Source organism: Giraffa tippelskirchi, chromosome 6, assembly GCF_054371585.1.
Source record: "Giraffa tippelskirchi isolate mGirTip1 chromosome 6, T2T-mGirTip1v1.2.pri, whole genome shotgun sequence".
NCBI lineage: Eukaryota > Metazoa > Chordata > Mammalia > Artiodactyla > Giraffidae > Giraffa > Giraffa tippelskirchi.
This window is the reverse complement of record NC_137280.1, coordinates 14,151,983-14,165,671: the sequence shown is the minus strand read 5'-3', so window position 1 is coordinate 14,165,671 and position 13,689 is coordinate 14,151,983. Positions and strand designations below refer to the sequence as shown.

The following is a 13,689-nucleotide window of genomic DNA, read 5'->3' as shown; positions in this document are numbered from 1 at the left end:
TTTCTCTGCTTCAAACTCCAAGAGTTTTGGGTTTTGGGCCTCACAGTGCCTCAGGCACACAGATTTGCATTCGGTAACATCACCAAGAATCCAATCCTTGATCTGGGATTTCTAGCCACCAGAGACATGAGAAAATAAATTTCTGTTGTTCAAGTCTGTGCCACATTGTTATGGCAGCTCTAGAAACTAATATACAACTCAAGTCTCTATAATATTTCCTCTCATGAATACATGAAATGTTTATGGGTTGATTATTCAGGTAATTTTGGAACTAGCTCTCCTTGTATTTTCAGTATCTGGGTCATTAAATATTTAGACATTAATTTTTTAAGTAAAGATGATAATTGATCATTCTTTATAATCATTTCAAAAGAATATAAAATATCAATATCTTTTCATATTTTCAGTAGGGACTTGGAAAAAGATACAGAAAACATTTCATCAAATTTGGAAATGATTCAAACTTGCTAAGGAGGAAAAACGTATTAGCTGAGAATGATGAACCTAAACAAAGAAGGTAAAATTTAATACAAAAAATTGTAAAGTATTCCACTTAAGCTAAAAAAAAAAAGTCTGCTATGTGATACTAAGCACCTGTAATAAAGGCTTAGTGATTTTTGTTGACTGCAAGCTCTACATTGAAGTAACCAAAAAAGGTAAGGCAATTTACCTGTAATCATTCTTTCACTCATTCACTTAACATTGCCAGAAGAGAAACCCAGGAATTCGACAAATTATATGTTGCACGTCACTAAAAAAGGCTTAGTTTCTCCCTTGCTTAAAAAAACATTATTTCAAAGGTTCCTAAGGCAGATTTTTCTTGGAAAGCAAATATTTAGCTTTTTTTTTAATAGAGGAGAAAGTCCTTATCTTTGGGTTCATTTCTTAATTCTGCAGGCATCTCCCCAGAATCCTGGAATGTAGCAGTTTACAGATGAGATGTTTATTTAACCCCCTACACACAAGGCCTTTGATATCCCTACAGCCTGAGGAGGCAATTCATTCCCTGTGCTAATCTGGTGGTGACAGAGTTTCACAGGGAAGAAAAATCTGTTTCCTTAAAAACTCAGGTAATTGGGTCTTCATTTCCTCTTTAAGGTCTTAGTGTCTTAATAACAAGTCTGAACTGTGCCATAACACAGCCTTCAGAGCCCCTCATCTTCTCTTTTTTTTCAAACTAAACATCCTCAGATCTTTCAACTTTTTTCCACATGCCTTGTCTTCAGCAATATTCCCCAGTCCATGGCTCCTCTCTGGAGACTTTTCCTCTTTGCTGGTTGGTTCATTTGCTCCTTCTCTGTGTTCACTGAGTGTCTGTTGTGTACCTCTCACGTTATTATCATCGCTGACACAACGCAGACAATGATGCTGGCAATCACTGTCCAGGCTGACAAGCTGGGGCAGACAGCCTGCTGCGGGGGTGTGTTGTTGGGACACTATTAATAAATCCCAACTGAGAAATTAGGGCTGCCCTCCATGGACACTCATAAGATGAGTCCAATTCGGCTGGCTAAAACAGAGGAGCAGGGTTGCAGAAAAGAATCTGAGCCAAAGGAAATGTTACGTTGGCTTCTCCAACCCCACCTCTGCTGCTCAGTGGTTGCATGACCTTGAGCAAAACATTTAACCTAAGCCTCAGTTTCTTCATCTGTAAAATGGGGATAATAATACTAATACCACGAAGAAGGAAGAATGAACTGCCTAGCACAGTGCCTAGCACACAGTAGATGCTCTCCCAAAAGGGGCAGCCATCATTAATGTTGTTATTATTATCATCCGGTAGGGAAACCTGGGACATGATTGGCTCTGGAAGGGTAAGGCTGTATGCCTTGCCCCCCAAGAGCAGCAGCCATCAAAAAGGAGAAAAGAACAGTGGCTATGTCACCCACTGAAAGGACACCCCCTCAGCCCATCTGCCCACACATACACACTGTAGATGCCAAACACATGGGCAAGCTGAGGATCAAACATCCTGGAACTGAAGAAGGAAATGAAGGAGGGAGGGAATGGAGAAGAAGAGATAAAAGAGAGTTACAGAACAGGAAGGGGACAAAGTTTACTAGAGAAGAGAAGGTGAGAGACTCTGTAGAAGAAAGAAAGTCAAGTTATATATTCATTGGCTAGGAAACTTATTAACTCTGTGGCTTGTTTTAAGTCAGATACTATCCTTTCTGGAGCTTCTCGGTATTAATCACAAGATAGGAATGAAGAATTCACTTCATATAGTTTATAACAACTGAATGATAACAGAGATGTTGCCTTATACATAAAACAGGCAGAGAGCGAGGAGATGAGATGTACTTTCTGTGTCTGGACTGAGGAGCCGCCATGACAGTCCCTCCTTTGGGTCCATAATTCTGCCCTGACTGTGTCACTGAGGATGCACAGAGGAAGACTGATAAAGGGGGTATGATCTCATTTCAAAGGGTTTATTTTTTTCTAAGCCTTTGCTTTACTTAAAAACAATTTGATCAGCTCTACGCATCAACCTTCATTTTTATAACCAGTTCTGATGATAAAGACACACACTGGCCACTGGCTTCTTTAGATGTGAGCTAATGCTGTGTTGTAAGAGACTTGAGGCCCCCTGCCCCTTTGCTAACTCCCCCTGGGTAGGAAAATGTGAGTGGCTTATTCAAAGTCGCAGAAAGAGTCGACCCAGCTGACAGTTCGCCTATACTCCACAGCTGCAATTTTCTCAGCAAATGTTATTCATCCTGCACTGTCTCTCTGGTTCATGCTTAGCATCTCTTACTAAGATCCCTTCCTTCTGCCCATCCCCACCCCAACTCCTAGATTTCTCCCCTGCAAAGGTTCTCAAACTGAGGTCTCCAGAAATGGCAACTTCTCAAGCCCCAATCCAGGCCCACTGAATGAATCACTCTGGACCTGGGAACCAGCGGTCTGTGTATAATGAGTCTTTCAGGAGCTTCTGAGAGGCAGTTAGGTTTGAGGCCCAGTGTTCAGTTTCCCGGATCTTACTGTGCACCACGCCCCTACCCCACCCCCAACCCAACCCCCTGCCTGATTCTAAGGCCCCATCCCTTCTATCTTAAAACTTCTCCCTTTCATCTGGAGAGAAGGAAAGAAGGCCAAAGATCGCATGGGGATGGCAGAGAGAAGAGGTTTACCACTGGGAGCCAGAGAAGGGACAACAGGAAGGCCGGAATAGGTGATGTAACCACGCTCCCGATGAGACAGGAAAGACCCCTGACTCCAGCCACCTCCCTTTATAGATGAATACACTGGAGAGCAAAAAGTAGCTTTCCCAGGGTCACGTGCTAAGAGACTGCAACCATGGACAGGAGAATGAAATCAGCCATCTGTATGCCTCACCCTCTCCGCGGTCCAACACCGGCGGACCTTCCACTGTGGGCGGGACCAAAGAGGGGGCTTGAGGTCAGCGACCTCAGTGTGACCTGCAGTAGCAGCAACACTTCCAACAACTGATGGGCATCTCGTGGTTTGCTCAAAACTCCTGGTCAGGTACCAAGCTCGAGTATTTCTTTGCTCAAACACACAACTCCTTAGCCACTCATCCTCTCGCGGAGTGGGGTGGGGTTGGGAGGGACACCTTTTCATTCTGGATTTTCAGAAGTCTGTAGCTCAGCTGGTAAAGAATCCACCTGCCAATTCAGGAGACCCCAGTTCAATTCCTGGGTTGGGAAGATCCACTGGAGAAGGGATAGGCTACCTGCTCCAGTGTTCTTGGGCTTCCCTGGTGGTAAAGAATCTGCCTGCAATGTGGGAGACCTGGGTTTAATCCCCGGGTTGGGAAGATCCCCTGGAGAAGGGAACGGCTACCCACTCCAGTATTCTGGCCTGGAGAATCCCATGGACAGAGGAGCCTGCGGGCTACAGTCTATGGAGTCGCAAAGAGTCAGACAGGACTGAGCGACTTTCACTTTCAGAAGCCTTAACAAATTTGCCAAATCGCTTTACTTCTCTTCACCTTGGCTTCCTCGTCTAAAAATGAGATAAACCTATAACCACCTTGCAGTGTTTTGTCTTTTTTTCATAGATCAAGTGAGTGGCCTCTCCCTACTTACAGCAAGGTCTCAGTAAGTGATCATACCTCCAGAGGTGTCATGAGACATGAAACGGTCCCTTCCTTCAAGGGTTTACAATCTGATGCTAAAAACAAGGCAAGTACAAAAATAACCAGAATAGGAATCCTTGGCAGGTGCCATTATTACCCCTCAGAATATAAAGCAAAGTGAGTTGACATCTTGGCAGAGGATCTGAGTGCTTGTGGCCCATCCCAGGATGGGAGGGTCCTGCTTGGCTGGCAGGGGGAGGAGGTGGCATTTAGCCTGCCCTTGGCTGACAATAGTGAAAGTGAAAGTGAAGTCACTCAGTTATGCCCTACTCTTTGCTACCCCATGGCCTCTAGCCTACCAGGCTCCTCCGTCCATGGGATTTTCCAGGCAAGAGTACTGGAGTGGGTTGCTGTTTCCTTCTCCAAGGCTGAAAATAAGCCTTACCCCAAGAAAAGAACCGACTCATTAGGAAAGGCCCTGATCCTGGGAAAGATTGAAAGCAGGAGGAGAAGAGGATAACAGAGGATGAGATGGTTGGATGGCATCATCAACTCAATGGACATGAGTTTGAGCAAACTCCAGGAGATGGTGAAGGGCAGGAAGGCCTGGCGTGCTGCAGTACATGGGGTCGCAAAGAGTCGGATATGACTAAGTGACTGAACAACAACAACAAAGGAAAAATACTCCAGGTAGAAGAGGGTGAACAAAGCCCCAGAAAGCTCGAGGAAGGAGACAAAAGTTGTATCCGTGACCCAGTGGCTTCAGGGCATGTTAAGACTGGTGGCCTCGATGGGTCTGTCCTTCCAGAAGCCAAAAGTTCAGATGTCTTCTGGCATCTGCTTTTCTTCCCTCACTGAGGGTGCCAACAAATGTCAATTAAGGGGATTGTTTCAGGATGTGGAAATTCATTTACTGGCAGCCAATGCTTGAAAATGTTAATAATTATCAACCTAGGCAAGAACTTCCACTGGCAACACAGAGTAGGGCATTCTTACCCTTAACTCCCTAGGCCAGCCAATTCCTTCGGTCACATTGCTAACTTAGGCTTCAGCCCCTTGTTTGAAACATTTCATTTTTTCTGATGTTCTGAGATCAGGTTTAATTAGAGACATATGCAAAATTGGAGATAAAGGCGTAGTAACGTACTATGCCTTCCCAGGAACAGAATCTGGGGATGTATACTGTGAGTTCTTCGATTGTCTTCATTAGCTTATTTTTAAGTAGTGAATTAACTGTTTCGAAGAAATTTTACTAAATTCCATGACCTTTACCCCCTGAACACCTCTGGAATTTTTCCTAGAAGAGTTGAGGGGATGGGAAGTCAGCTCCCATCGTCCCCTCTCCAACACACTCTGGGGCACCACCTCCCACTTCTCAAAGCTATTGTCCTATTGTCACAAAGGGCTCTTTTAAATCACAAACATGAATTCTTTGGGTGCCATTGATCCGAAAGGGGAGTCTATTGCAGGCAAAGGAAAAGGTTTCAAGGTTAGTTAGTAGAAATAAAATGAGCGAGCTTGGTAAATTTAGAAAAGACAGCACATGTCAACAGGACCTCGTAAAAGACAAACAAAACAGGGGAGCCAGCAGGTGGAAGCACACAGACGGTTTGCATGTACTCTCATTCCAAGAGTGAGGGGCATCACTGATACAGTGGGACTTTGGGCAAGGAGGGTTAAGGTTTCCAGAAAGGCTGATATGGCCCCACTGGTGACAGCTCCACCCCCATATGACTGTGACATAATAAAGAGAAAAGTGTGCAGACGCAGAGCAGGCAGTAATTAGGAGTATTGAGCAACATGACTTCCAGTTAGCACCACCCTGAAGGGAACTTAGGAAGGAGTCTAGGAGGGGACAGCTGCCACTGAGGCAGGAGAGGTGCAGAGGGAAGAATCTAACAGCTTCCATGAGCTTAGGCTTTGCATATAGCCCACCCTGGGTTTTCCCGGTGGCTCAGACGGTAAAGAGTCTGCCTGCAATGTGGGAGACCCAGGTTCAATCGCTGGGTTGGGAAGATCCCCTACAGAAGGAAATGGCAACCCACTCCAGTATTCTTGCCTGGAGAATCCCACGGACAGAGGAGTCTGGTGGGCTACAGTCCATAGGGTTGCAAAGAGCCGGACACACACACACACATAGCACACCCTACTTAGGCTGTTCAGGTGGCACAGTGGGTAGAAAGGGAATCAGCATGATCACCACTGTTGCCAGTTTCAAGTCTTCCAGGGCTCCCACCTCTGCAGCACAAAGTCCAGACTTTGCCTTGGTGCCCCCAAGGTCCTAAGTTACCTGGTTCCCACCTTCTCTGGGCTTGTCTCCAGCCCAGACCACTTGCCTTACAGACATGGCGGTCCCGATGGCCTCACCCGCCCCCACCTCCATGCTCCATCCTCACTCCTTCCCTGGCAGCTCATCTACCAGCTTCACGCGGTCCCAACTTTCCCTGGGAATGCTCCCCTGAACCAGCCACTTTCAACAGGTGGTTTGGGGACCCCCACCAGAGGGTCCATGAAATCAAAACTATTTTTGTAACAACACTAATGTTTGCCTTTTATACTCTCTCAAACATGTGTATATAGTTCAAAACTGTATACTGAGGTGGTTTTAGAGTCCACACTACTATTAATCTTGAAGAAACTATCATTTGCCAAGTTTTGGTGTCATGTCAAAGAACCCATACTCATATAAATGGCTATTATGATTAAGTTCTTCATTTTTCTGACTACATATCTGTGTGAGGCCCTATTTTCTTCAAGTAACACAATCCAAACAGTATTTCATGACAGACTGAATGGATGAGAAATGAGAATCCAGGTGCCTTTAATTAAGCCAGACATTAAACAGAGTTGCAAAAATGTAAAATCCTCCATTCTTCTCATAATATTTTTATTTTGAAAATATCGTTGTACAAATATCTTTATTTGCATTATGCATCAGGTTTTGTGTTTATTGAAGTGAAGTGAAAGTCGCTCAGTCATGTCTGACTCTTTGCAACCCCATGGACAATATATAGTCCATGGAATTCTCCAGGTCAGAATACTGGAATGGGTAGCCTTTCCCTTCTCCAGGGGATCTTCCCAACCCAGGGATCAAACTCAGTTCTTCCACATTGCAGGCAGATTCCTTACCAGCTGAGCCACCAGGGAAGCCCTGTGTGTTTATTACTGTTATTTTAAAATTTATTAATATTTTTAAAGTTTTCCTTTTCAATTTATTTATTATTTTTGGCTGCACTGAGTCTTCACTGCAGTGTGTGGGCTTCTCATTGTGGTGGCTTCTCTTGTTGCAGAGTGTTGGCTCAGTAGTTGGGGCTCCCGGGCTCTAGAGTTCGGGCTCAGTAGTTATGGTGCATGGGCTTAGTTGCTCCGCGACATGTGGAATCTTCTGAGACCAGGGATTGAGCCCCTATCCCCTGCATTGGCAGGTGGATTCTTTTTTGTTATTGTTGCAAAGAGTTGAACACAACTGAGTACTCACCCATGCATCCTTGCCAGTCTCTAAGTCATGGCTGACTCTTTTGCGACCTCATGGACTATAGCCCACCAGGCTCCTCTGTCCATGGAATTTTCCAGGCAAGAATACTGGATTGGGTTGCCATTTCCTTCTCCAGGGGATCTTTCTGACCCAGAGATTGAACCTGAGTCTCCTGCATTGAGGTACAGGCAGCCACCAGGGAAGCCCAGCAGGTGGATTCTTAACCACTGAACCACCAAGGAAGTCCCTCCATTTCAATTTCTTATCCAGTAAACCTCAGTAGACTTAACCCACAGAACCAAAAGCTCTTTGGAATCCTCAATAATTTTTGAGTGTACAAAGGTCCTGAGACCTAAAAGTTTGAGAACCACTTTCTTAAACTGAGCCAACAGCAGGCACAGAAGAGCTGTAACTTAGCTATGCCCCTACAGATTCCACCAAGTTAATGGCCTTTCCCACATCTGTCTTCCCCACTGCATGTGTACTTCTTGGTTGCACTTTAACCCCCTCATGTCTGGCACAGAGCAGAAATTCCAGATCAATGAATGAAGTAGAAGGTAAGCCCGCCTGGACACACATCACGGACTACCACCTGAGTGACATGCAAACATCTATAGGAAGGCAGAAAAATATCTGCATTATTTTTTTAATAGGCTCGAGTTGTTATCCAGCCCCTCAGTTGAATTTAGACATAAATATAAATTTTCTTTTTTTAGAAAATCAGAAAATTCAAATGAAAAATTAGCCTAAGAAACAATTCTGGTTCTACTCTGTTAAACATTCAGAGACAGTCATGCAAGCAAGTAATTGGTGAAATACACTCTGCAGTGGATACCACAAATCCAGCCATCAAAAAAGCAGTCAGGGTGAGGACTACAAGGAGTGCGGCTTCTCCATCTTTGTTCGCTGTCAAAGGTAGACGGAAAGCAGATGGCACTAGAGAATCCAGGCCAGAACCGTGGCGTTTGCCATCAGTTTCATGGTTCGCAGTCACTCACCACATTCCCAAGTCAAGCTGCCCTCCCACACATCAGGAAGTGGCCACGCCATTCCTTGGGGGGCAGAGGTGTGCCATATCCTACCCCCTCTTTGTCCCTGACACATTCTGCTGCAAAATCAGAAACGCGGAGGGGGAGGATGCTAGACTCGGGGTTGATGCCCTTAGCGAAACAGGATCTCTAACCTGAGAAGACCAGGGGGTTTCTATTTCAGAGCCCGAGCTCAAGTCAAAGGAGAGAGCAGTGAATGCTGACCACTAGGGGAGGCCCAGTGTCTGTGTGTGGGGGGAGGTGAGAGTGTGTGAGTGTGTGTGTCTATGTGCATGTGTGTGTTCAAAAAGTATGTGGGGGGAAGAGAGAGAGGCAGGGAGTAGGGGCAGAGATAGCTAATACCAGAGGCACGTGTATGCTCTTCTGGCCAAGTGTGGGGTGGCTCATTCCAAAAACAGCCCCATCAGAAACCCAACTGTATAATCACTGCTGTTGATCTAGGAATCAGGCATTTCTAGCTTTCTCTCTCCCTCACACACACCCACACACCTCTGCCACCTCTCTTTACAGATAGAGAGATGATAGACAGATATGTTTATCATATGATGATATATGTTTATCATCTTGAAACATTTTTAAAAAGTCCTTTAATCAGTATACTAAACGTCCCCTAGTCCTTTCCACATTTGCAGAAATCATTTGTTTAAAAGAGACACAGATATATAGAACAGTATTATGGACTCTGTGGGAGAGGGCAAGGATGGGATGATATGGGAGAATGGCACTGAAGCTTGTAAATTATCATATGTGAAACGAATCGCCAGTCCAGGTTCGATGCATGATACAGGGTGCTCAGGGCTGGTGCACTGGGATGACCCAGAGAGATGGGATGGGGAGGGAGGTGGGAGGAGGGTTCTGGAAGGGGAACACATGTACACCCATGGTGGATTCATGTCAATGTATGGCAAAACAAATACAACATTGTAAAGAAAAAAAAATAGATAAATAAACTAATTTAAAAAAAAAAAGAAATCATTTGTTTATGTCACTATGGAGACAGATTCTCAGAAGACTAAAGACATGGAGGGCCCAGCATCGTTGGGGTCATCGCTTATAGCACCGTAAAGATTCTGACCTCTCAGAATGGAGCTTCTAGGTCCTCTGGCCTCTTGTCATTTCAGACGATGAGGCAACCAGACACGTGGCAGTTCTCTCAGTGGCCTTCGGCGGGGGTCAGATTTTAGGGGCTGGCCAACAAGGTACAAACATGAAACACAGTTCTGGAGGGACTTCTCCGGAGGTCCAGGGGCTAAGACTCCTTATTTCACTACATAGGCACAAATGCAATCTCTGGTTGGGGAACTAAGATCCTGCATGCCATGTAGTCAGAAAAAAAAAAAAAAAACACAGTTTTGGAGAACAACTTCATGGAATGATGGTTGTGGGAAAGCTTTCATTCACTGCGTACCTATTAATTCACATATATTCATTACCATGCCTTTTTCTCACAAAGATCAGCGTTAACATTCCCACTTTATGGATGAGGAGATTGAACCTCAGAGAGGTTACGTGGCCTAAGTGTACCCACTTGGTCAGCACCAGAGCCAGGTCTACGAACCCAGGTCTATGCCAAAACCACCATCTTTCCACGGGCCAGCCTTCCTGTTACCCCCGAATCCTCAGCCTTCCAGAGCCCACCTTCAGAACCAGGCATATTCCTCTATATCCTATGTGTTTTCAGGACCTTGCCTTTCTCTCAGAGAAAGAAAAAAATTCGCCTGAAGGAAACACGTTCTCTGGGAGAGAAACACAGACCTCTGACATCCTGTATTTCTAATCTCTTGATTCCACCTCTCTTTCGTGCCAGCTTCCACCTTCCACAAACCTGCTCTTCTTCCCAAGGTGCCAGGTCGGGAAGCATCATCAACACAGATCAGCAGACAGACCCAAGAAAACATTCTCACAACACCCTTGTCCGGGTAAGTCCAACCAGGACCTTTTCAGATGAAAACTCACGCCCTTGCTTACTGGAGAAAAGTCCTGAGCTTCAGATTACATGAAAAGTTTTGCAATAGAAGAGGTTTTAATTTCACTTGAAAACCAATGTACAACCACATCCTCAGTGCAGGACAACTCCCTGCCAATGAGATGCCCTCTCCCCCAAGCACACCCAAAGTGGGCACCCAGGGCAGGCCCCCGCCGTCATTGGAGGACCGCCCTCGACCACCTTGGGCTGTTTCTGGGGTGGAGCCCCCCGTCACTCACCCAGGAGGGCCGTCTGAGGGTGGGTCCGAGCGTGTCTCCCTCTGGAGATGGACCTGGGAGGAGGCCGCCGCTCCCTGGCCTCAGCGGGGAGGAGGAGGGTCGGTCCGAAGAGCAGCAGAAAGCAGCCCACCAGCATCTTTTCCATCTTCAAGAAGAGGAAGAGGGGCTAGGCTGTGACAAACATAACAGGAGAAGGAGGCTGGGTGAGGTTTCCGGGTCTCCCTGAACCCGACGTGCGGTAGACCCACGCACCCTCCCACCCCCTGCCTTTCCCCAATCAGACGTGCTTAAAACGCCATTTGTGTGTGTGACCCTCAGACCCCACTACTAGGTTCGTGAATGGTCTGAGCAGGGCGTGCATAGCTGGAATTTTTCGCCACTTTGGTCACCATAAGACTGAACTGAAAACTTGGGGGAAGAAAAACAAAAATCTACCCTGAAGTTTCTTTTCAGTCAAGTTTATTATCAATTATTCGTAGTCACATTCTATATCCTGGATTTGAAAAAGGGAAAACTCCACCCAAGGAGTCCAAGTAACAATATTTTCTTAGTCTAATTATAGTGGATGGCAGGAATTAATCTGTATGTTTCCCAAGGAATTCACATATAGTTGCATAAGTTAACATGACTTAACCTCCCAGCCTCTCTGCCTCCCACCCGCGTCTATTAAGAGGGAGCATGGTGTAGTGGTTAAAGGCTTGAACTCTGGCACCAGACTGCCGGGCTCTGAATCATGGCTCTGACACTTGCTAACTGTGTGTGACCTTGGGCAAGCTACTTAATCTCCCCATGTCATGTGGGAATATGGAATAATATTAGTTAATTGAGTGACTTAATCCATGTAACTGATGCATTCAGGATAGTGTCCGGCACACATGGGGAGGTGGGGACAAGCAAGCAAGCAAAAGCACTAGGAGACCAGAGAAGAACAGGATCTAATGCAATGCTGAGCAAGAAGTTCTCAGATGCAGAAAGAATTTTAGCCCTGACTTGAGTTTCAGATGTACACAGAGGCGAGGGAGTTTCAATCCGAGTAGCACACTCTTGACCAGACTTGAACTCTTTTCGTACTGGTCCTGCAGAGTAGCCGCTGTTGAAGGCTCTGGGGGAAGGATTCTGAGCAGAGTAACATGATCAGATCCAGGTTTTCCCAGGATGGCCAGTCTCAGTACCTCACATGGGATGAGAAAGGCACTTGCCATGTGGTGAATGATATGGACTCTTCCGCCTGGCAAACCCTCATGGAGAAGGCAATGTCCTGGGACTAGGTTTAAACTGTTTTTCTTCTAGTTTCAGTCATCACGATGGATGTCACAGCAATTTATCAATTTACACAAATTGGTGGGGAGGAGGGAATATTTAAGGAGGAACAACATTTAAGGAAGATCATCTGCCTGTAAAGTTTCTTTACTAAGTCCTCATCTTGTGCTTGGCCATTTCACCCAATTGATTTCATCTAATCCTCATACCTATCTTGCAGTAATCAGAATTACTGTTTCTGCTTTTAAGAGAAGAGGAAACTGAGGCTCAGAGAAGTTTAGTAACTTGACCGAGGTCGCCCAGCTGAAATAAGTAGCAAAGAAGGGATTCAAACCCAGGATAAGCGGCTAATTTACCAATTGACCAATTAACAGAAAACTTGGCTAGCTGCAAGTCAAGTCCCCAGAAGTCAATTCATGAAAGGTCATAGCTGTTTCACTGTCAGAGGTGGGATCAGGGCAGGACAAGGGCAGGGATCACTTCCCAAAACGTGGGGAAAAAAAAAAAATCTTAATAATTCAGTAAACTGTTTGTTCAGCAAGCTGCTTTCAGGAATTGACCTGGAGATGAACCGAGGCCTGTCGACCTTCAAAGACCAGTTTTTCACACTTGCTGTGTGGCACTAGCTCATTTTTCACTCTGCCTTAAGACTCCGTTAAAAACAGCAGATGTTTATTCAGTGCTTACTATGTGCCAGGCATTGAGCCAAGTGTTTTAAATGTAGTAAGCCATTTAATTCTTACAGTAAGTAAAGAAGTTAAATAATTTACCTAAGGTTATGCAGGTGATACAGGGGTGAAGCTCCAGAGCATTGCTAGTTCATTATGGATAACTAGTGCCCACCCCTTCTAAACAAAATAAAACTCTTTACTAACTGGTCCCTTTTCATAGCTTAACCTATGAGGTTCCTTTTTAGAAAAGGAAGAAAACTTAAAAGATTTTCCCTCTTTCTCTGATCCTAAACCTACTGTTTATTTCAAGTTTCCTTGGTTTAATCAATTCGAAGTGTATTATGTCATTTATATGTGATTTATTATTTTAGTGATGGTCTCCTTCTTCCCATATGTACAAAGTCCATGTTTATGTCTTTCAAAATATATACAACACGCTCTTAAGGGTCCACATCCATCCCAACACATCTGCAATTAAATCCAAACATTTAGAACACGTTGTGGTGGATAATTATCATTTTCAAAAAACAAACATCATTTCATGTGGCTTGGGTTTACTGTGGATTTCAAGAAGTGTTTGCATTTTCAAGTCACCATTGCTAACCAAAAGGCCCTGGAGATAGGTGAGGGATAGGGAGTTGAGAATAAACAGAACTGGACTTCCCTGATGGTACAGTGGTTAAGAATCTGCCTGCCAATTCAGGAGACACGGGTTCGATCCCTGATGTGGGAAGATTCCACATACCAAGGGATGACTAAGCCCGAAAACCAAGCAACTACTGAAGCCCAAGCGCCTGAGAGCCTGTGCTCCGCAACAAAAGAAGCCACTGCACCGGGCAATGAGCAGCCCGTGCACCAAAAACAAAGGGTGCAACTGGAGAAAGCTCGCCACAACTAGAGAAAGCCCACGAGCAGCAACTAAGACCCAGTGCAGCCATAAATAAATAAAATTTTTTTAAAAAAAGAATTAACAGAACTAAAGATTTCTAG

The 13,689-nt window shown here is 45.2% G+C and overlaps 1 protein-coding gene across 4 annotated transcripts in view; it reads right to left on the bottom strand.

The window, feature by feature from the left end:
• The window catches only part of MATN2 (matrilin 2), a 165,617-nt gene that overhangs the window by 138,385 nt on the left and 13,543 nt on the right, over positions 1-13,689 (bottom strand). For 2 of the 4 annotated variants that reach the window (XM_081505204.1, XM_081505206.1), the window contains exon 2: positions 10,769-10,939. In XM_081505204.1, coding sequence (XP_081361330.1) covers positions 10,769-10,913 — 145 coding nt within the window. In that variant the 5' untranslated portion in view covers positions 10,914-10,939. The remainder of the gene's footprint in view (positions 1-10,768; positions 10,940-13,689) is intronic. The other 2 variants (XM_081505205.1, XM_081505207.1) reach the window with 1 other exon arrangement.